The sequence below is a fragment of the Belonocnema kinseyi genome, chromosome 5, assembly GCF_010883055.1.
Source record: "Belonocnema kinseyi isolate 2016_QV_RU_SX_M_011 chromosome 5, B_treatae_v1, whole genome shotgun sequence".
NCBI lineage: Eukaryota > Metazoa > Arthropoda > Insecta > Hymenoptera > Cynipidae > Belonocnema > Belonocnema kinseyi.
The window spans coordinates 84,212,018-84,235,654 of NC_046661.1; the positions used below are offsets into that span (position 1 = coordinate 84,212,018).

General features: G+C 34.9%; 1 protein-coding gene across 1 annotated transcript; it reads left to right on the forward strand.

The window, feature by feature from the left end:
- The first annotated feature begins 4,172 nt into the window (after window positions 1–4,172).
- LOC117173065 lies at window positions 4,173–11,134 on the forward strand. Its single transcript, XM_033361444.1, has 4 exons — window positions 4,173–4,285; window positions 8,369–8,479; window positions 9,354–9,667; window positions 10,885–11,134. The coding sequence occupies exons 1-4, from the start codon at window positions 4,228–4,230 to the stop codon at window positions 11,035–11,037; spliced, it is 636 nt and encodes a 211-aa protein (XP_033217335.1). The 5' UTR covers window positions 4,173–4,227; the 3' UTR covers window positions 11,038–11,134.
- The last annotated feature ends 12,503 nt before the right edge of the window (window positions 11,135–23,637 follow it).

The window sequence follows — 23,637 nt, forward strand, 5'->3', positions numbered from 1 at the left end:
ATTGTCGAGAATATAAAGTTCCAGTATATGCGGCACTTCCCATTCTCGACAATTGACTCAATTTCCCTAGGAGCATTTAGAGGAGTGATATTAAGGTGAATGTCGTAGGAGTGACAGAGATGGTAATAAAGCACTCTTAGTGCCGCATTGTGCCTTTAAATGAAGGTCGTTCCCGCGTGAGTTGGACAACTAGATAGTATGTGAGCTAAATGATCGGGGTGTGCATGGCACGCCCTGCAGCTATCATCGGGAATGTCTTGGCTCAAAATGTGGCGACGGTATGTTAAGGTGGAAATGACACCGTCTTGGCATGCAAAAATGAAACCCTCTGTACCAGACTTCAATCCCAACGAATTAAGGAAAGCAAACGTTAGCTCACAAGACATTGACTGATTCTTCACATTTCTGTGGAAGATACCGTGCATCCTCTTATCACGAAAGTTTTTCTTTTGTGCTTTCTTAATCCGGGCTTTCAGGAGTGAGTACTCGAGATAGATAAGATTTGATGCATTTTGCTCACCCCTAATACTGAAGTCAAGTCCGAGTGTTTCAGCAGCCTCCTCCGCTGCTTAGTACAGAAATGCTCCTTTGCCCACTTCTTCGTGATTCCTGACCAGTTTGAGAAGAGTGTCTCTTCCATTTGCAACTCTATATGATGTACCCAGAATAATCCTGTTGTGAAGACATTCAAGACTCAATATTCCGCGACCCCCTTGACGGCGTGAGATGTACAGTCGCGGAACGGAAGACTTAAGATGCATGCTTTTGTTCATGTGCATAACCTTTCTTGTCCCGATATCAAGAGATCTGAGCTCGTTCTTTGTCCATGGAACTACTCCAAATAAATAGAGTAGTACCGGGCGGCAAGCATGTTCGTTGCAGATACTTTGTTCCTCGCCGACAGTTTGGAAGACCAAATCTGTCTCTCCAGCGCAAAGGTGTCGTATAGCGCTTCTATCAACGAGCTCAGGATCTTCAGGGATGCCATTAAGTTTTCCTCGCTTCAAATAAACCTTGGCGCATTTGTCTACCCCAAATTCCATTCCAATTTCCTTAGTATATCGTTCGACAATCCCCAGCGCTAGATGCAGTTGCTCTCTGTTTTTATCATAGATCTTAAGATCGTCCATGTAAATACATGAGTGACCTTGTACTTTCGATCTGCCGGTTTGCCGCACAAGTTCCCGTCGGAATGGCGCAGTGCTAGAAATAGTGGCAATAATGTAAGGTAAAAGAGGAGTGGGCTCATGCTGTCGCACTGAAAGACACCTCTCTGAAACGTGACCTTGTTAGTTGTCACACGATTTTCGCCAGATGAGATAGTAAATCGGGTTTTCCAAAGCGGCATCAATCTCTCTATGCACCCAACTATTTGGGATAGCTGTGAATATCTTATTAAGCGTGCTCAAGCTAGTTATTGGCCTGTAGTTCTTCGGGTCAGCTAAGTTGCCTATTTTCGGCAGGAATATTGTGCGCCCTTCCACCAACCACTCTGGAATCTGCTCTTCCGGCTTCAAATACAAGGTGAAAATACGGGCCAAATACTGATGGGTTAAAGAAAACTTCTTCCACCAGAAGGTTTTGATACAATCTGGTCACAGTGCGGAATAGTTCTTCATCCCTCTTAATACTTTTTTCACCTCCTCGGTAGTGATGGGTGGGCATTCTTTATCAGGTGTTATGAGGGCATCACACAGTTCCTTGACGCTATTTATGTTATAGAGTCTTCGTCTAGTCTATAATGCACTTTGTAGACTTCTTCCCAAAATACTTGGACCTCCTCTGGTTTGTGCGGGTGGTCGGCAGTAACTGGAGGGTCTTGAAAAAGTGGAGATGGGTCAAAGAGAAGCTGTTTATTTTCTCTGACCCACCTCTCTCTCTCTGTTCTAGACTTCTTTTATCGTCAAATTGTATGCGTATGCTCTTAACAATATGCTGCCTGATGGTCAGCAGCTTTGATTTGTTAAATGTGTGATAACGGGTCCGGAGCTCGCGTGCAAGCCTCTAAACCTTGACGGTTAAATTCTTGCCAGATGTGATGTACTCACTCACATACTAAATGCGGGACGCGTACTGTCTTGCCCAGCCTATCGCTATGGCGAGTAGATGCATTCGTCTTATGGCCTGATGATCAACCGTTGGTTATGCTATACGGTTCGCATCGGCCAAAGCTCTCGCTGCATTATATACACAACAATTAATACTCCACATGTCGGATTTTTCGGAAAAATGTCTACGAAGCTCGTCATCCATTTCAGCCAGATCTTTAGGCTTGAGAGAAACCTGGGTGTTGATGTTTTTTGGGTCATAAAGCATCGCTTTTTCTCTATCGGATGCCTGCCCGCGGTTGGTCTTAGTTTCCCATCTCATTCTCTGTTGCCGGCTTCTTCTGGCTGTAGTAGAGTAGGCGTTCCGTTCAGATAGCCCCTTTTTGGAGTACTTCGGTATGGTTTGGCAGACGGTAATGCGAAAATTGTGATAGCTCCAGGTGTTTCTCTCATCACAGAGCATGCAGTCGTGCTGTGTAACCCCGTTCAGGGGCCACACTCGCATCGTAGCACTCTAGAAAGTAACGATTTAGTTGCTCCGTTCACCTAAAGGTCCCGAGATTCCTTCGATCCATCGCATTGAATCCATCTTCATTGGCTCCCCCAGCTCTAGAGTGGTCGGCATGGTTGGCTGATCCATTGTCGGAAGCCCTGCGCATTCTGTTGTTTGAACTGCAGTTACTACAACTATCTTCGGTGTTATCATTGTTGGTCCCACGAGAAGCTGGGGTAAGGGGTTCGTCCATCCTTGTAGAGCCCCGCATGCAAGGATAAGGCTGCGTACTCTGAAAGGTCGCCCGATGTCCCAGATTCACCGTTCTAGACACCTCACCCAAGTGACATTCAGCCTTCGGCAGGGTTTTCACACCTCCGCTTGGGGCTTAATTCCTTTGGAACCACGCCTGGACAATTGTCCGCGACTGCCTATTTATTTTTGTAACCATATTCAGCCGAAACCCTTGTTACAGGGACCCTCTATGCCCATCCCGAGGACGCGTTCGGTGGTTTTGTCATAGGCCCTTCGATTTGATTCTAGAGGACATGATATTGATGGTCATGGTCAAGGTCACTCGATGTTCACTATATAATATATTTTGTTTAAGTAAGTAAGTAGGGTAAGAGGATGATTTTCACAAGCTAGCTTGCGAAAAAATGTTCAGACCACATTGAAATTGTAATGACCTTGATACGTCCATCAAGGCCACACCTGGACTATGACGTGCCTATGCTTCTAAACGTAAAATTTTCCACTCTTTCGATTGCCAACGTCAAAAATGGAACATTCCATTAAAAAAACAAAGGTGACCTTGAAATAACCATGAAGATCATAGTCAAGGCCAATACTAAGATCACCACTGCATTCCTCGTTGAAAGGTATTTCAAGAATGATCTCAACAATATCGAAAAAAATTGCAACTGGGTTTTAAACTTTTGTATAATAATATTTAAAAAACTTGGATAAGTTTAATGTCCATAAGAGAGTACATGACTAGCTCTATGATATATAGATAAAATTAGATTTTAGAGATGGCAATAAATATGAAACTAAATATGAATATTTATAATTTCTGAAACAGTTACATTTTCCAGACCTTTTTTAAAACTAGAGTTTTATTTGGATCAAAAGCTCAAATGCTACTAATACTGCATTTCCAAATTTGAATATTAAACACATCAGAGAAATGTCACTACTAAATATTTCGAAATTTCCATTTAAGTCAGTTTTAAATTTAATAATCCTAAATTCACACAGTTTAAATTGCTTGTTTGAAGTTCAAACTTAGAAAAACGTCTGGTTATTTCTTAATTATCCTAATCATAAAACCTCAAATTCAAAGATTTGATACTTGTACAATTTTCAGTTAAAAGAGTACATCCCTATTTGTAAAGCAGCGAAGTATTATTTCTTGTTATATCAAGAATTTTCTAACAGTGTACACAATACTGACAAATGCCTTTGTTTATCAAGATCACACCATATTCAACGCACATGCATCAAATCTATGCAAACAGTAAAAATAGAATGTACTTTCTGCTGTGCTTCTTTTCTTTATTTACGAAGATAAAAAAACAAGATAACGTCTTTAATATATAAACCGGAAAGTACGACATTTTTTTCACTCGTCATTGGTTACAATCTTCAGGAAATTCTTCAAGAACTTCGCCTATTTATTCTGAGATGAGGAACATCATTACCACTGTGCTGATAAAATTAGTATTTACTTTTTATTATTTCGGTGAGTAGAATACTTTAAAAAATTAATTAATTTTCAATTTATAATGATTAATGGTAGTAGGTACCACAGTAAGAAAGCGTTCACATTATTTTTTCTCTTTCCAGCAAAAAAGAAAGTATTGATACGAATTGAATTGAAAACACTAAGGCACACTGCGAATACCGCTTTGCGGCAATGACGCATTGGACCGGGTTACACTCGTTCCTACACAATTTTATTCTACACAAAATATATTGTACACAAGTTTACTGATTATATTTTTCCTACACAAAACTTTTTCTACACAAAATATTTCCTACACATAATTTAATGCTATTATATTTTTCCTACACAAACCTTTTTCTATACAAAATTTTTTCTACGCAGAATTTAATCTTGTTAAATACTTTTATTCTTTTCATACACAAAATATTTCCTACACAGAATTTAATACTGTTATATTTTTCATACACAAAAATTTTTCTACACAAAATTTTTCCTATACAAAATTTCTTCCACATAGAAGATTGCCCACACATAATTTTATATTGTTTAATACTATTTTTTCCTACACAAAATATTTTCTACATACATTAAATAGTAATAACATTTTATTTTTAATATTTTAATAAATGAATTAAAAAACTGATTGATCAGTTATGAACTGAGTATTTATTAAATTAGTTGACTGTTTACTAATTCAGATGTATAGAAGTGTCGTGTATTTTAAAACCAACTGTTAAAAAAAATCATTTTAAAAATACAAAATTTACTTTTTCTGAAAAATCATTTAATAGTTTCTTTACTCTTATTTTTCAAATGATTTCATGACGATTTTATAAAATTAATTTTTTACTTTTGAACTTTCTATTTGTTTCACAATTTGTTTCTGGTGTTTCACTAAGATATACGTACTTTAAGTTATTCAGAGTGTAGAAGATCAATCTTAATAATAAATGTTTTATGACTCTTGCATAGTTATAATCGCAAAAGTTTTCTTGAGAAAAAAAAATCATTTATACTAAAATTTTGCATGAAAAAATATACTTACAGTGGTATTAAGTGTTGGTGATGCAGGCGCTATAAAATAAAAAACTGTAAACACTATTATTGCAATTAGATTGTCTAAAACCAAAAATTTAAATACTTTTTCAAAAGAGGCGAGATATGCAAAAACTCTAAAGTAGACTTAGTAGTAGGACTTTTTTGCTGCACATTATTAAAGAATTTTATGTAGAATATATTTTGTGTAGGAAAACTATTACACATAATATTTTTTTGTGCAATGTTTATAGACTATCTTGATAATAAAATATTATTTAATGCTGTGTAGAATATACATATCTTGTGTTAAGATAAAATAATAGTAATAAACAATATAAAATTATGTATGGGAAATCTTCTGTGCAGAAAAAATGTTGTGTAGGAAAAGCTTTGTGTAGAAAAAGTTTCGTGTAGAAAAAATATAACAGTATGAAATTCTGCGTAGGAAATATTTTATGTAGGAAAAAAATAAAAGTATTTAACAATATTAAATTCTGTGCAGGAAAAATTTTGTGTCGAAAAAGTTTTGTGCAGTAAAAATATAAAAGTATTAAATTATGTGTAGGAAATATTTTGTGTAGAAAAAGTTTTGTGTAGGAAAAATATGATCAGTATACTTTTGTACAATATATTTTGTGTGAAATAAAATTGTGTAGGAACAGCATTTTCCCCATTGAACCAGTGTATCAATGCGTGTAAATTCGAAAAGACGGTGTTTCAATTTCAAATCTTTTTACGTAAAAATAGTTTGCAAATATTTAAAGTCAGGAAATTCACTTCCATGTGTAAGCACGCAAACACTTCAATATTGGGTAATGCGTCTAAATTTGTGAGAGTAAAATTCGCACTCAAATCCGCCCCGATTTGTCCCAACGAATTTCGGAAAGTGCTGATCTATACTATTCAATCCATAACAGAAGAACCAACACGCGGAGCATGTAGAATTTATTTTAAATATTTAGTATATAGTCCCGTAGCTCAGTGGGCTTAGTTCAATTGATAAAAGTTTTAAATTATAAGTTATGTAATTGAACGGCATTTAGGTGAAAAATGTTCAATTGAAAAGTGTTAAGGGTTTAAATTTTACAGAAGTGAATAATGAAGCCTTTAAACAGAGTTTGACTTTGAGTACTGTAATTTGCAATTTATTTTGAGGCTTCATTTGTTTTCCAGATTACATAAACATTATTTCCTAAATTTTTTTAAAAAAGTAAAAACGATTTTTGAAAGTTTTTGTTATGTTGAAAATATATCTAAAAAATGTATCATAAAGTTTTGTTATTTTACAAGACTTTAAAAAACTTTAGGAAGATTTGTATTATTATGATAATACAAATGAAGATATTTAATGATGATAATTATCTTCAAATCTTAAAAAATCCCTAAAATACCTCTGCATTTTTCTTCATATAAAAAAATCCTTTTAAAAATTTTGAAATATTCTATTCAAACTAATGTTAACAAGTGAAAAATCAATCCAAAATTGTTTAACAATATATTTGTTTAAATATAGGAGGATTCTTCAAAAGAGTTTCAAGAAATTTCCCCTTTCAATTACGTTTCCATGAATTTCAAACATTTTTTAAGAATTTCCATTAATTTATTAATCTTTTATGAACGTAAATTTTATAAAAGTGTACAAAATTTATGAATTTATTATATATTTCAAATAATTCACAACTAAAATATAACAAATATAATTGTTTAAACCATTTACTATTTCTTTTAATAATATTATCTTTGAATAATACTGGATATTGTGGTTCTTCTGATATTTTTAACATTTTGTTCAGTTTTCACTCGGAGTAAGTTATAATTTTATGTAATAGAGCATAAATAATTGTTTAACAAAATTATAATGGCTTATAGCTATTTTCTTCTATATTAAAAATAGACAGATAAAAAACACGTCGTCGAAACATAAAATAAAATATACATTCGTATTTAGCTTGACGCGGCCCACAAATTTTTCCCATGAAACTTTTTGATTCGATGATTATTATTTAAGATAAACAATAAAAACTTAGACAATTTTCTGTTCAAAAATCGATGTTTTGTAAAACACAACTCGCGATTATTCGGCCGTTTTTTGATAAAAATGCTTGCAATTTGTATGGTGTATTCTCAATATATAAGTTATGGTTATAAACAACACACTTTGTTTGAAAAGCTAATATTTTTTTGTTTGTTTAATAATAAATTGATTTTGAACGAAAACAATGTTTTGCCAACTTCGACCAGTGGGACAGTCATCGAAAAAATGTTGGTTGAAATAACTTATGGCGAGAAAGTTGTTCACTAGACTTTGAAAAAGTTTTTCTGAAAATTTGAAAAAAGTGGGTTGAAAATTGTGCAAATAGCAGCGAGTTCAAGTCAACAACTTTCTAGCGGCAAGTTATTTCAACTCATATTTTTTCGATAACTGTCCCACTGGTCGAAGTTCGTGATACGTGGTTTTCGTTCGGAATCAATTTGCTATTAAATAAAAACAAACAAATTCACGTTTTAAACAAAGTGTGTTGTTTATATTCATCATTTATTGTTTATCTTAAGTAATAAATATCGAATGAAAAAGTTTCATCAGAAAAATTTGTCTGCCGCGTCAAGCTGAATTCGAATGTATATTTTATTTTACGTTTCAACCACTTTTTTTATCGATAGATTTTCCCGGCTGGACAATACTTCTACGCGGTTTATAGCGCTTGTCGATTTGTTGCATGCGTCCTCTCAATTAATTCAAGTTAACAAAAATAATTCTTCAAGCAATTTATGATTATTATTAATGTTATTATCTTTTTATTATGGTGAAAAGTAGTGTTTTTTCCTGAAATTTTTAACTTCTTGTCTGTTTTTATTCGAAGTGACCTAATAATTATTTAATTAGGACAAAAATAATTATTTAAATAAATAATTGTTGTTAGTAACTATCTTTACCTTTATCAAAGCCACACACCTAAGGGTTTTTTCCTGAAATTTCTAACTTTTTGTCCACTACTTCATGGTTATTCCAGTGTATGTATAAGAAATTAAAAACTCATTATTTTCTATTTGTTCCCACAGAATTAAGTTTGCAAAGCGACTCACATAGAAATGATTGGAACCAGGGCGCGAGTTCGAGCAAGAGATTACGCAAGCGTCATTCGGAACAAGAAACCGTCGAATCACTGTTGGGTAAGTAACTTTTTCTACATTTTCATCTTGATGAAGAGGTTTTAGTTTTATGTAAAATTTGACATTGTCGGTTTTTGATCAAATTACGGTACAATCTCCCTTGTCCAAACCAGTGTAGATCAGCCCCAACTTAGATAATCGGGAAACTCGGATAAAATGGAATTTGAAATAAACAAAGCCTTAGTGTAAAAAACTGAAGGTAAACTTAAATAAATATTCAATTTGTACAATTACATTTTTAGAAAAAATTTTACAAACAGTTTATATTACATATGCCATGATGCATCTTTATTGAAGAGCGATTTACACCGTTCTTAACGTAGAGGGTATTTCGACTATTAACCAATCAGAGCAGAGGCTTAGAAAGATCTGCTCTAGTTGATTAAGACAAGTGCATTTGTATGAATAATGCATACGGCTCGGATAATACAGACTACTCTTACGCTATAGCTCAGATAAGACGGGTAAAATATTTGTCGTTTGACCGCACAGTTCTTAACGTTGAGAGTATTCAGATTATTGACCAATCACAGCAGAGGTTTAGGAAAATACGCTCTGGTTGTTTTAGACAATTTCATATGTATAAATAGTGCATAAGACTCGGATAATAAGGATTACTCTTGCGCTATAGCTCGGATAAGACGGGTAAAATATTTTTTGTTTGACCTCGGATAATCGCGAAGTCGGATAAATCGGACTCAGATAAATCGGACTCGGATAAGCGCGGTTCGACTGTACTTATATATTGCAAGACCCAAAACACTTGTCATTTACGCATGGCCTCCATAGCGTTCAATACATTATTATGTGAAACAACCAATACAAAAAATTGATGTCTTGTTGAACTTCATATTTTCCTATTGTATTTTTACAGATTCAAGTTCAAATGCACATAGTGGAAGAGAAGGTGCTAGAAAACCTCCTCCTCTTATTGAAGAAACAATACCACTTGGTCAAGATGAACAATTAATAGTGCACATCCGCGATCGCTTGGTCCTCATAAAAATCAATAGCACAGCACAAACTGTTATCCCTTTCAAAAACAGGATACCGAGTCATTTGATACCTTACAAACCTTTTAATGAATACAGGATTGTTGGAGAACATTACGAGCCTTTTGCTGTTCGCCCCAATGTGTGGATAACAGATATCTTGTCCTACCATTGTTTATACGCGAAATCTAATAACGTAAGTACATTGTGAGAAAACAAAATTTACATCATTTTGTTATACCTTAACGAGGCAGGATTGTCAATAAGCGTATCCTATATATAGTTAAATAAACAATATAATAGATTATCTTCTTAAGCAAAACGCATCTATCTTATGGGTCGTTCTTTAAATTTTGACAAAACTTCCTGTCGAGTGGTTTTTGAAGTCGTAGAATACGAATCGTTGGTCAAAATTTAAAAATATAAAATGGTCGATCCAATATGGCTGCTTGAAAATCTCAAAAAATCCCAAAAAACCAAACAAAAAAAACCTAGATATGCAATCTCACAAAAATTAGTTGACGAGGGACTTAGTTCAAGGCCAAATCCAGGAGGTACAGTTGGGTGTGAATTGGTCCAACTTGTGGATTGATATGATAATCAATAGGACTCTTGACACCATATTTGGTGATTTAGAACTTGCACAAGAAAAAGCGCGCTTAAAGAATAATTCTCATTAAATCAATATTATTGACACCATATTTTAATTTTAGATCGTAGCCTCTATTGGCTATTATTATCGAGAAAAAAAATGATGTATTCAACTCATTTACGATTTCTAAATCAATGCTAAATTAATGTGCAGAATTCCTAAAAATAAAATCAAGATTCTAACGAAAAAAATTGGACAACAACCATAAGATGTTCCTATTGCAAACAAATTTCGCCACTTAAACAGCATTATCAAGGTCCTGTATGAGTACCAAAACGTTGATGACAATAGGAAAATTTTATGGTGATTGTCAAAATTTGGTCGTTATGTTCTTGATTTTATTTTCAGAAATTCCGTACATTAATTTGATTATTAGACGCTAAATAGGATTTTTAATTTGATTTTTAGCTCATTCAAATTGCTTGGATTTCAATTCTGGTTTTATTAATTTTATAATTCTGCGTCTACAATAAATGTTGATTTTTAATATTCAAGGCGGGTTTACCCTTTCTAGGGAGGTTTTTAAAGGGTAGAAAAACATTTATCTGACTTCTTGAGCAATTAGGAATTGATTCTGTAAGTGGTTGTAATTAAAAGTTGTTTATCCACATATGGTGAATTGACTTTTAGAAAGCAAACCTCTTCTAAAATGTTTATTCTATGTTATGTACTTCATGGCTAGAAATGCATAAACTTACGTAAGCCTCGTGAGCCTTATTTTATTATTTAAAATGAGCCCTGAAATCATAATTTTTTTGCAGCATGAATGGATATATAATAAAGCCCTTAAAATACATACGGAAGTACTTGAGATTGAAAGAAGAGGGTTAGCAGAACATCATCGTAGTACACGTGAATATGAGCGGGATCTACTAGAGTATGGTGGAGGTCCGTACGCCAGACGCGGATTCTAATTGGCGAAAAAAATGTAATTCACATGCATTGGAAGAAAAAATTACAAGTATTTGATCTTGTGTTTAAATTAAATTTAAAGGTTTTGTGTATCATCTAATGTACTTGAGTCAAATTAAAAATTACTTGTATTTAATTTGTTTGTAATTTGTTATTGGAATGCATTCCAAAGTTCTACAGTGAAGTATCTAACATGGAACTGTTTATTATATATGATTTTAAAGAGTAATATCCAGTGAATATTACCAATAATTATGTGAAATTGTAGAATGCTAAGATTTATTAGTGAATCAATTATTAATTTAAATAAGTCAATTAGATGTGAAAATAGTAGTATTATCGAACAAAATAAATGAAATAATTTATTTTTGTTAATCTTACGTTGATGCATCAGACAAGGTGACTGATTCAGACAAAAAACAATCAAATAAAAACGAACTAAAAACTGATGATTCAATTACAGTTTTTTCTGCAAAATTATGTCATACCGCTTTCAAGAACTGATGAAATTTCTTTATAAATTTTAAAGCGTTGCATTGCAAAGCCTTTTTCTTATTTAAATTAATAAGTTCTTTCTACAGATGAGAAGCCAATTCTCGTTAAATTACTTAGTGGTGACCTTCTGGTGGCGATGGTCAGGGTTCGCCCTTTCGGTATGAGGGGGTTCGTGGATCACCTCCTGGTGATGACTCTCACTACCTCATGATGGCGACCGGCCTCGTTCCCCACCGCCTCCGGGTGGTGACGGTCAAGGCTTGCTCTTGTTGAAGAAGGTAGATGATACCCCTGAGTCGACGGCAGAGTTGTGTCTGCCTAGTGTTCAAACTCCGGTTCACCTAGTAGGGAGTGGTCCACGCCAGCGAGTGGTAGAGGATTCCTCCAAGTTCAACAGAAGTTCTACGTTCAATCGCTGTTCTGAAAAGAACAGATTTTCTTTCGTATATGAAGTCAAGAAGTAGGCTGATTCCTTGATGCAAGTTTAATTTGTTTCAGTTCTGCCTAGGCAGAGACCTGTTATGTTCGAAACTTTAGGGCGCGCGCCGCAGGTTCGTCGTGACGCTCCCATTTCGTACAGTTAAAACGGAGAGGAGACAATAGTTTGCGAGTTTGCTCCACCAGGCCTCTTTTTGGGACCCGCGCGCCAATGACATCATTGTTTGCTGGAGCTTTGTGTCTAGTACTTATTACGCATTTTCTATCCATCTCTTTGGCGTTACAATTTGTTGAAAATTATTCTAAAATCTGTTTCTCGTCTTTTTTTTAGCAGAACTTCTTAGGAAATTAAAAAAATACAATCCTAATAAATGCTAGCCTAATTTTTTGACGAAAAGATTAACTACAATTGGAATTCTTCAAATTTTTCCAAACAAATTTTCGTTGTCGATTGAGGAACGAAAATGATTGGAAAATGACCTCTAATAAACGATTTATTGACATTTTTCTGCAAAGAAATTCATTTTTTTGTCAATTGTTTTATTCCTTCAAAAATTAATTTTCTGACGAAAAGATGATATACAACTGTATATCATCTTTTCGTCAGAAAATTAAGCTATCATTTATTAGAAATGCTTTATATTTTTAAATTCGCTAAAAAGAAATGTAGAAAAAAATACTTTCATAAGAAATGAATATGTTTAAATAATGTATTTCCGGTTATTTAACATATTATTTACAAAATATGCATTTAATTAATTTTTATTTTTATAAAGGTTCATTAATTTTAATTTAATGGACATTTTTATAAGTTTAAATGATATTATTTGTAATAAATCAAAAAATAACATTTTTTAGAATTTTGAACTCCGCGCGAAAAGCAACTAATTAGATGCCGAGTTCAGCGCATGCGCAGTTCAGCGTTAAATTGCTAAATTTAAAAGTGTTAAGAACTTCCATTTTATAGAAGTAAATTATTAAGCCTTTAACCAGAGTTTGGCTTTGAGAGATTAAATTTGCAGTTCATTTTTAATAATTTGAAATAAAAAAGTAATGGCAAAAGTAATGGCAAATTCGAAATCAGCGATGCCTCAAACCCTTAAAACTATATCTGGTTTATATAGTTCGTCGCTAAAAAATCTTATGGTCACAGGAGAGTTTAAAAGACTGAGTTGGAGTTGGCCTTGTTATTATACAACATTTTGTCATCCGCCATATCGGACATGTTATTGATATTTTTAAAATAATAATAAGAATTATTGAAAATAGCAGCTGTGTAAGGTGTCTAGAATGGTGACTCTAGGATACCGGGCGACCTTTCAGAGTACACAGCCTTATCCTTGCATGCGGGGCTCTGCAAGGATGGACGAACCCCTTTCCCTAGCTTCTCGTAGGAACAAGAATTTCAACATTAAACATAGTTGTAGTAAGTGCGATTCAAAACAATAGAACGCGCAGGGCTCCCGACAATGGGCCGGCCAAAAATGCCGACCACTCTAGAGCTGGGGGAACCAATGAACATGAATTTTATGCGATGTATCGACGGAATCTCGGGACCTTTAGGTAAACGAAGCGACTAAATCGCGACTTGCTAGAGTGCTACGATGCAAGTGTTGCATCTGAACGGGTTTACATAGAGGAAGAGCGATGCTTCGTGGATATTTTTTCGAAGAATCCGCCCTCTGGACTATCGCTTGTTGAGTGTATAATGCAGCAAGAGCTTTGGCCGATGCGAACCGTAAAACAAAACCAACGGTTGATGATAAGACCAAAAGACGAATGCATCAACTCGCCATTAAAGATAGACGGGCAAGAAAGTACGCATCCCGCATTCAGTGTGTGATTGACTACATCACATCTGTCAATAATTTTACCGCCAAGGTTCGAAAGTTCGCGCGCGAACTTCGGACCCGTTATCACACACATAACAAGTCAAAGCTGCTGACGATCAGGTAGCATATTGTTGAGAGAATACGGATACTATCTGACGCTAAGAGAAGTCTAGAGCGGAGGGAGAAGTGGGTCAGAGAAAATCAACAGTTTCTCTCTGACCCATCTCGACTCTTCCAAAGACCCTCCGGTTACTGTCGACCACCCGCACAAGCCAGGAGAGGCCGCAGTATTTGGAAGAGATGTCTACGAAGTGCAGCATAGGCTCGACGAAGACTCAGAGAACATAAATAGCTTTAGGGAGCTGTGTGTAGCCCTCATAACACCTGATAAGGCATGCTCACCCATCACTACCGTGGAGGTGAAACAATTATTAAGAGGGATGTAAAACTATTCCGCTCCGGGACCAGATGGTATCCAGAGCTTCTGATGAAAGAAGTTTCCATCAACCCATCAGCATTTGGCCCGTATTTTCACCTCATATGAAACCATACTGACCCATAGAATCACAGGCCAATCACTTGTCTGAACACACTGTATAAGATATTCACAGCTATCCTGAATGATAGGATTGTTCGGGCAATTGAACCTGTGTGGCAAGAAATATATGAACAACGCGGCTCAAAAAAAGGCGTAGCAGGATGTCCGAAGAACCTGCTCATCGAAAGATGTGTCTGTAAAAATGCACCATCCTACCAGCGTGACCTTTCGATGGCCTAGATTTATCACCGGAATGCTTTTGATTCGACCTCCCATAGACTTAGTATCTGTCCTTTGGAAAGCTTAAAGATTCATTCGCAATTCGTGATGTGCATAGTCAAAAAAAATGCCGCTTGGGCAAACCAGATTTACTATCTCATCTGGAAAAAATCGTGCGACAACAAACAAGGTCACATTTCAGAGATGTGTCTTTCAGGGCGACACCATGAGCCCACTCCTCTTTTGCCTCACATTATTGCCACTATCTCTAGCACTTTGCCATTCCAACGGATACTTTTACAGAAAACGTGTAGATGGCAATTACAAGTTTATTCATTTAATTTACATAGCCGGTCTTAAGATCTATGCTAAAGAAAAGAGCAACTACATCTAGCTCTAGGGATTGTCGACCGATATACTAAAGAAATAGAAATGAAATTTGGGTTAGACAAATGCGCCAAGGTTTATTTGAAGCGAGGAAAACTTAATGGCTTCCCTGAATTCCCTGAAGACCCTGTGCTCGTCGATAGAAGCGCTATACAACACCTTTGCACTGGAGAGACTTATACATACCTGGGCGTGCTACAGAGTCGCATTCAGGATGTGACATTTATAAAGGATACTCTCTGAAGCAGATACAAACGTCTCATCCGGCATTCATTTGAAGTGGTTCCATGGATGAAGAACGAGCTCAGATCCCTTCATATCGGGACACGAAAGGTTATGCACGTGAACAAAAGCATACATCTTAAGTCTTCTGTTCCGCGAGTTTACATCTCACGCCATCAAAGTGGTCGCGGAATATTCAATCTTGAATGTCTTCACAACAGGATTATTCTGGGTACAGCACATCCAGTCGCAACTGGAAGAGACCCTCTTCTTAAAATGGTCAGGAAGCTCAAAGAAGTAGGCAAAGGAGCATTTCTGTACAAAGGAGCGAAGAAGGCTGCTGAAACACTTGGACTTAACCCATGAACGCCCAGAAGACCGAAAAACTAAACTTAACTTTGCTGATACAGTTGTGGTACAGTTGTGGTCACTTATTACAAATCTGGCCTCGAAATTTCAAAATTAATTGGTTTAAACTTTTTGTTTCAATAATTTATTCAGTAGAATCGGATTGTTCACAAGATTCATATGATTTTCATTGTTTTTCGGTCCGCTGAATACGAATCTGGCGTCAAATTTGCAAAATCAATGTGTTTAAACAATTTTTGAAACAATATTTTAACAAATTGTTGCAATATTAAAGTTTTTGCAAGATGTATATGCTTTCTTTGGTTTTTGTGTTCGCTGAATATGAATCTGGTGCAGGTTCGAAGAATCAATGTGTTAAGACAATCTTTCAAACAATTTTTAAACAAATTGTTGCTGTTCCTTGCCTACATAATTGCTGCTTTTCACTACAAGATGGATTTCAATCATAAAAAATGTCGAAGCGATAACGAAAAGAAGCACAAATTGATGAAGAATCTGAAAAAGAATTTGATTAAGATGAATCAGGCGAAGAATATGATGAAATGATCCTGATTCCGAAACCGGATTACTCTGGTGATGATGAATCAAATTTTGAAGGTGAAGTTAACAAATCTATGGATGATAACTGGGCTCCTAGTATGAAATTTAAAAAATTTGCGGAAAGTTATACTGATCATCAAAGTACGTTCGAAAAGGAATATCATTATCAATGGGCAGAAAAATTGTTTTAAGCTTATTCTATCGGATCTGAATACCCTTTTAGGGATAATACCCTTTTAGGGATACGAGCTTGAAGCAATTCATCAAGGGCAAACCGATAAGATTGGGTTTGAAAATATGGGGCATGTGTACATCCAATGGGTATCTTCTAGCTTGGGATCTATACTGCGGAAAAAGAGTCAAATTGCAGACAAGTTACTGACGAAATGTGCATTGGGTTCTAGAGTGGTAATGAATTTACTGCAAAACTTACTGGACGTAACGGTTTCTCGAAAAATAGTCCTCTATCACATATACTGTGACAACTATTTTACGAGTTTTTATTTGATTTTGCATTTGCACAAAAGAGAATTACGTGCAACAGACACCATCATAAAAAATGGAGTCAAAGTAAAAACCACGATTGACAAGGAAGCAGTAAGAGGAACATATACAGCGAAATTTGATCAGAACAACAAAATAAATTACAACATGGTCATGGACTCGAAGAAAGTGTCTATAGCTTTTACTGCAGCAGATGTTACTCCGATTTCATCACTGAAGCTTTATAGTTCTGAACAGAGTTCTAAGGTAGAGCTCCCATTTCCAAAAGCTTTCCATATTTACAACAGGTACATAGGGGGTGCGGATCTGCATAATTCACCTTGCAATAATTTACTACCCGCCATTCGAAGTAAAAAATGGACGTAGGTACTCTTCGCCCGTCTTATTCAGGCTTCAATAACTAATGCAGTTGTACTAGCCAATACAGTTGATACAGGGAAAATAAAAACAGGCACAAAAGATTTTGCAGTTGCAATCGCACAGAAAGTATTCCAAAATTGGTGAAAGATTTTCCAACACCATTCTGAAGAATACAAAAATACAACAAAATTATAAAAGAAAACAAATTAAAAAATTTTTTTAAACAAACAAAAAATACGTAAAAAAATGAAAACAGACTACAATAAAAATCAAAATGAAAAAAACTACTATCCTTCGACATCCACGCGGTGGCAGTTGGTAAACGTCAAATACGGCGTCTAATAGAAGGAAATATTGCAACAGTTTGTTAGAAAATTGTTTAAAAAATTGTTTCAACACATTGATTTTGCGAATCTGAAGCCAGATTCGTACTCAGCGGATACAAAAACCAAAGAAAGCATGTGCATCTTGCAGAAACTTCAAAATTGCAAAAATTTGTTAAAAAATGGTTTAAACACATGGATTTTGCAAATTTGACGCCATATTTGTAATAATTGACTCGCAAAACCATAAACAAGATGTAGTTTGTTTGGGTAATAGTCAAATTTATTGCTGTCACTTGAGGGTAGAAATAACAATTTCTTTTTTTTTTAATTGGCTATTTTAAGACATCCATCTTGAATTTCAAAGTTGTTGTTTTCCATTTTTGGAAAGTTCAATATATTTGTGCAGTTTTGTACACCAGTTTTGTTACGTGAAAAAATTGTTCGAAACAAAATCCAGCAGCAAAAATGTTGTGTCTTAAATTTTTCCTTATTCTTTTTTATAAATGTCGCCATATTGAATTTCCTTGTAAACTAGCAATTATTTTAAGAACTTCATCTTGTAGAGCGGTCTTGAAAACATAAGTATTTTGAGTTTGAAACATATGCAACATGTTTTACTATCACAACTGCATCAGCAAATTTAACCTTATTTTTTTGGTCTTTTAAGCGTTAAAGGGTTAACTTCAGTATTAGGGGTGAGCAAAATGCAGCAAATCTTATCTCTCTCGAGTACTCACTTCTGAAAGCCCGGATTAGGAAAACAAAAGGAGAAAACTTCCGTGAACAGCTCCTCTATAAAGGGATACACGGCAACTTCCACAGACATTTGGAGAATCAGTCAATGTCGTATGAGCTAACTTTTGCTTTCCTCAAATGACCCGGATTGAAGCCGGGTACGGAGGGTTTATTTTGGCATGTCAAGACGGTGTCATTTCCACCTTAACATACGGTCGCCACATTTTGAGCCAAGCCATTCCCGGTTATAGCTGTAGGGCGTACCATGCACACCTAGAGTATTTAGCACACATACTATCTAGTTGTCCAACTCATGCGGTAACAACCTACATCAATGCGGAACTAAGAGAGCTTTATTATCATCTCTGTCACTCTTACGGCATTAACCTTGATATCATTTCTCTAAATGCTTCTAGGGAAAACGAGTCAATTGTAGAGAATGAGAAGTGCCGCATATACTGGAACTTTATATTCTCGACAATTGTTTCTGTTGCACACTCGAGGCCTAATATGGTTCTTCTTGACTTCGAGAAGCGAACCATGTTCGTTATCGAATTTTCGGAACCAGCTGACGAAAACATCATAGCCAAAGAGAATAAACAGAAAGAGAGAAAGAGAATTATAAGGAAGTTTGCGACGATTGTACCCGGAATATTCTGTTAAGCTAATCGTCCTTCTCATCGGCGCTCTTGGAGGTGCCAAGGTTTCACTGGTTAATAGCCTGAAAATCATCCCTGCGTGTCAACAATATGCTAAAACACTTGCGGGAAAAATGCAGAAGGCGGTCGTCCTTGGGTCGCTCCGTGTCCTCAGGGTGCACGAGACATTTGCGAGATCGTCTTATTGATTCCGTTACAGACTGTAACCACATATCTGACGGTCGTGAGACGTGGTTGTGACTGAAATTTTAATCCTGATTTCGCTGGGATCGGGTGCAGTTTTTCAGATTAGCACCCGCTCCCAGAAAAACTCTGCGGTTGTCCTTATGACAAACTTTTAATTATATATAGAATAAGAATCTCCATAGGTGTGATTCACCGTTAGGAAGCAACCATGTTCTGGAACAACATGAGATTGAAAGAACTGGGAAAGCAGAATATTATCATAGGATAACACAATATCGGCAGGACCTTCTACAATATAGTAAAGGTCCTTGCCCCAAGCGTGGGTTTTAAATAGTCAAACAAGTGATTAAAATTTAATATAAGAAGGAATTACATGTATGTTACTTGTATTTAAATTAATTTGGAAGGTTTTGTGAATCATCTCATGTGATTAAGATAAATTAAAAACTACTTGCATATTATTTGTATTTTCTGCAAATTACACGAGGTCAAATTACTCATTTATTTCATTTACATATCCTAAGTATTTTGAATTACCTTTAAATTAGTGTGATGAAATAAATGAAGAGGTGGAGTCTGCTGGTGGACTGCGCCGTAGAGTTCTACTGTGCCTAGGTTAGCGCAATAGTCTTACGCAGTACTTCCACTATGCTAAAAACTGGCCAGTACAGTTATGTGATACAAATGAGTGCGCAGCGGACTTCTGCAGTGTGTAGGGCTCCGCTGTGAATTTCTACGGGAATTATTAATGCATAGTAGTCTACATCATACAAACTGATGCACAGCGTAGTCATGTGGTACATAGTGCTTTCCAGAAGACTTATACAGTTGGTAGAACTACAAAGTAAAGTTGTACGATACTAAGGGGTGCGCAGATAAGTTCTTCGAAACTGAGTTGTGCGTAGCTGACTAGTTGAATTCTGCAATACATCCGGGCGCGCAGTAGGCTGCCGTATCACATGAGGCAGCCCAGTACCGTTGTGTGGCATACATGAGTTTACAATACAGTCCTAGCGTAAATTGAGTTCCTCTGTGCAGTTCTTCGACACATATAAATGCGCAATAGAACTATATGAGGCATAAAGCTGTACACGACCGTTTTGAAATAAATAGGGATGCACCATATTGAATCAAACTTGTGTAACACATTACTGTACTACTTAAAATCATCTTCTATAAAAGTCTACTGCGCATTTTGAATTTCCGTAGAACAACAGTGCGCAGTTATATGTATAGAAAACTGTACTGCGTGATACTGTGTACTATATACATATACTGCGTACCATCATGTCCCACAGAAATCAACTGCGCATCCGCAAATGTACAGCGCCAAAAAATTCGTCTTCGACATTTCCAATGTCAAATACAATTTTTTCTCTTCAGAAACTTGAGGCTAAAGGTTCATTCCACATGAATGTAAAATTTTAGCCCAGTTGCGTATGGAAAATACATAAGAATTTCCAATTGTTCATGAAATTGTTATTAAAAATAAGTTTTTTAAACAAACTTTGCTTTTTATCTGTTTCATTTGAAAGGGAAGATATTTATCTAGAATCCTTCCAAATTTCACGGCATTACCATCAACCGAATTGGACTTATGCTTTTTGCAAGAAAATAGTTTCCAAACGTTTATGTAACAAAATAAGAAACAAAAAAGGAATATCAAAAAGGCATCAAATTACTTTTTTGTATGGTCAAATACTTCAATAATATATCATTTATATCATAATTTCGATTTTCATGGAAATTTTTATGATACAGTTGACCTGATTTGATTCACCTTTGATACACTGCTTTGAAAATTATTTCTCGAGCACATTTTTATCTAATTTATATTGATAATTGATTAATATCTTTTTAAAAAATGTTTTCCTAAGTTCTGTAGCATAAGGTTTTGCATTTTCAAGTAGTGCAATCTAAAATGCTACAGTTCGAAGTTCTGCATATTAAAGAGCTGCAGTCTAAAGTACTTTGTAAGGTGGTATATGGTACATGGTACACGTTACTTAGACTTTCCTTTTCCACCGTAAAAACTGACTTGAGCGATTCCTGGCCAAAATTAGTTTCCGTCGATAATATTTAGTGACTTTTTATATTGTGCTTTGTATTTACCTAATTAACACAACTATTTCAAGAAATTTCCAAAATTTCCTTACCTGTTCTCTGTTATGCGGCGCAGTCTATTCGCTTTGTTGGAACGGTGCACAGTGGTCTGGAATAGGAATTTACTGGTCATATCGCCCACAGGTCGTATTTCTTAACCGATTTAAAAGTTTTTTTAGAAATGCTCAGCAATTAATTTTTAAGAAAATTGTGGTTTGCTTTTTTTAAATTTTTTTCACAGAGCAACAATATATAAACAAATATTGTGACAAAATTGACCATTTTAGCTTTCTGAATTTTTATCTCAAGAAAAAATACAGATAGAAACTCACTATCAGCCGGAATTATTGCACATGCATTTATAGAACATAATAACTTTGAATAATATTCAACTTAATTATTATAAACAATTTTTATAAACAAATTATTGTTTTTATAAACATTTCTATAAACAAATTCTTTACAAACGAGTTTTTCTCATAGCTGAATTGATTTTTCTGAACAAAATTGATTCACAATTGTCTTTAAAGCCATTTATACACTTTAAGCTTCATCAAACTAAACAATATAGATTGTTTATAACAATTTAGTTAAACATGTCTCCTAATCGGCCGTTTCCTCGTAGAAAAAAATGTTTTTTTCTTCAATAATTATTAGAGTGACATTTATTGCGGCGACTAACCAACGAAATTAAATTTTATTTATTTTTTGTTTGTTTGATTGTTATTGATTATTGATTGTTATTAACAATTTTTTTAGAAAAACTATGATTTATTTTTTTACATGCAAAAAGGACGGTTTTCCACTGAAATTATCCGATAATAAACTAACATTGATTTTAACAGATAGGTGACTTCTAAAAACGCAAGTACAGCGTTATTGCTATGGACAGTTTGCTACAGAAATTGTTAATAACAATTACGCAAATTATTATTTAATGTCCCATATCCAATTTTGGAATCACTGTTAGTTTATTGTCGGATAATTTCAGTGGAAAACCGTCCTTTTTGCATGTAAAAAAATAAATCATAGTTTTGTTAAGAGAATTGTTTATAACAATCATATAAATTATTCTTTATTTAATTTCGTTGGTTATTCACTGCAATAAATCTCACTCTAGTAATTATTAAAGAAAAAAAATTTTTTTCTACGAGGAAACGGCCGATTAGGAAACTTGTTTAACTTAATTGTTATAAACAATCTATATTTTTTATGATTGATAAAGCTTAAAGTATATAAATGGCTTTAAAGACAATTGTGAATCACTTTTGTTCATTAAAATCAATTGAGCTATGAGAAAAACTCGTTTATAAAGAATTTTTTTATAGAAATTGTTTATAATGATTAAGTTAAATATTATTAAAATTAATTATGTTCTATGAATGCATGTGCAATAATTCCGACCGATAGTGAGTTTTTATCTGTATGTTTTCTTGAGATAAAAATTCACAAAGCTAAAATGGTCAATTTTGTCACTATATTTGTTTAGATATTGTTGCTCTGTGACAAAAATTTAAAAAAAAAGCAAATCACAATTCTCTTAAAATTTAATTGCTGAGCATTTCTGAAAAAAACTTTTAAATCGGTTAAGAAATACGACTTATGGGCGATTATGAACAGTGAATTCCTATTCCAGACCACTGTGTGGTGACTACAGAGTTTTAAAGAAGGCGTGCTTTCGGATCGCAAATAAGACTCATGGCTATTAATGGGTCAAGGGCATGTGATACGTACAGTTTCCCCGGCTTTTTTCCACAAAAATGAAAATGTTTATAAACTGAATTCGCAGATGCTATAAAATATCATGACGGACGTCCCCAGACTTTATAAAATAAACTTTTTTGATTGGCTACGAACAAGGTTAGTGCCGGGAGATTAGTTACTATGTATATTTTTAGGTCCAAAGTTTTCAGCCAAAAATATAGTGTAGTTTGGAAGTAACGCTCGGGTGAATTGTAACAGACATAACCTCGAAATATACACGCACGTTGTTAGCAATATCAAAAGAAATTTGATAAAAAAAAACACAAAAAAGTATGTGGGGACGTCTGTTAGCATGTGCGCTATCATTTCCAAGATTTTAAAGGCAAAATATATCTTATCCTAGGAAAAAAGCCGGGGGAATCTAACACTGAAAAAATCGATGCTATTTCCTAAGCGCTATGCAAATTAATCACATTTTGGTAAATTAAAACTTTTTTTAATTAACCTACAAAAAAAGTGTGTGGGGCGTCCGTTAGCATGTTCGCTATGATTTCCCAAATTTTTAAGAAAAAATATTTATTATTCTAGGAACAAAGCCGGGGGGACCTAAAACTGGTGAAATCGACCATTTTCTATGTATCACATGCCCTTAAGGCGAAACGGTAGGTTTGGCTGAGCACGACAATGACTGCAGTGACATCTATAAGAAAATCGGAAATACAGTCTAGTGCCCCCTGGCAAGTATGAAGATAACCTCATACCCGAAAATTGGTAGGATTCGGTTCGTAAAATTTTTGACCTGTTAGAAAGAGAAACTTAGCAACGAGAGAGACAGACAATATTCAACCATTTTTATCAAACCATGTTTCTCGGCTTACCTGCTCAGCTGAAGGTAAATATAGCAAACTGACAAATATCTCGTCTACACAATATGCGCATGAAATATCAAATAATGTATTCGCATCCACTAAGAAAAAAATTAAAT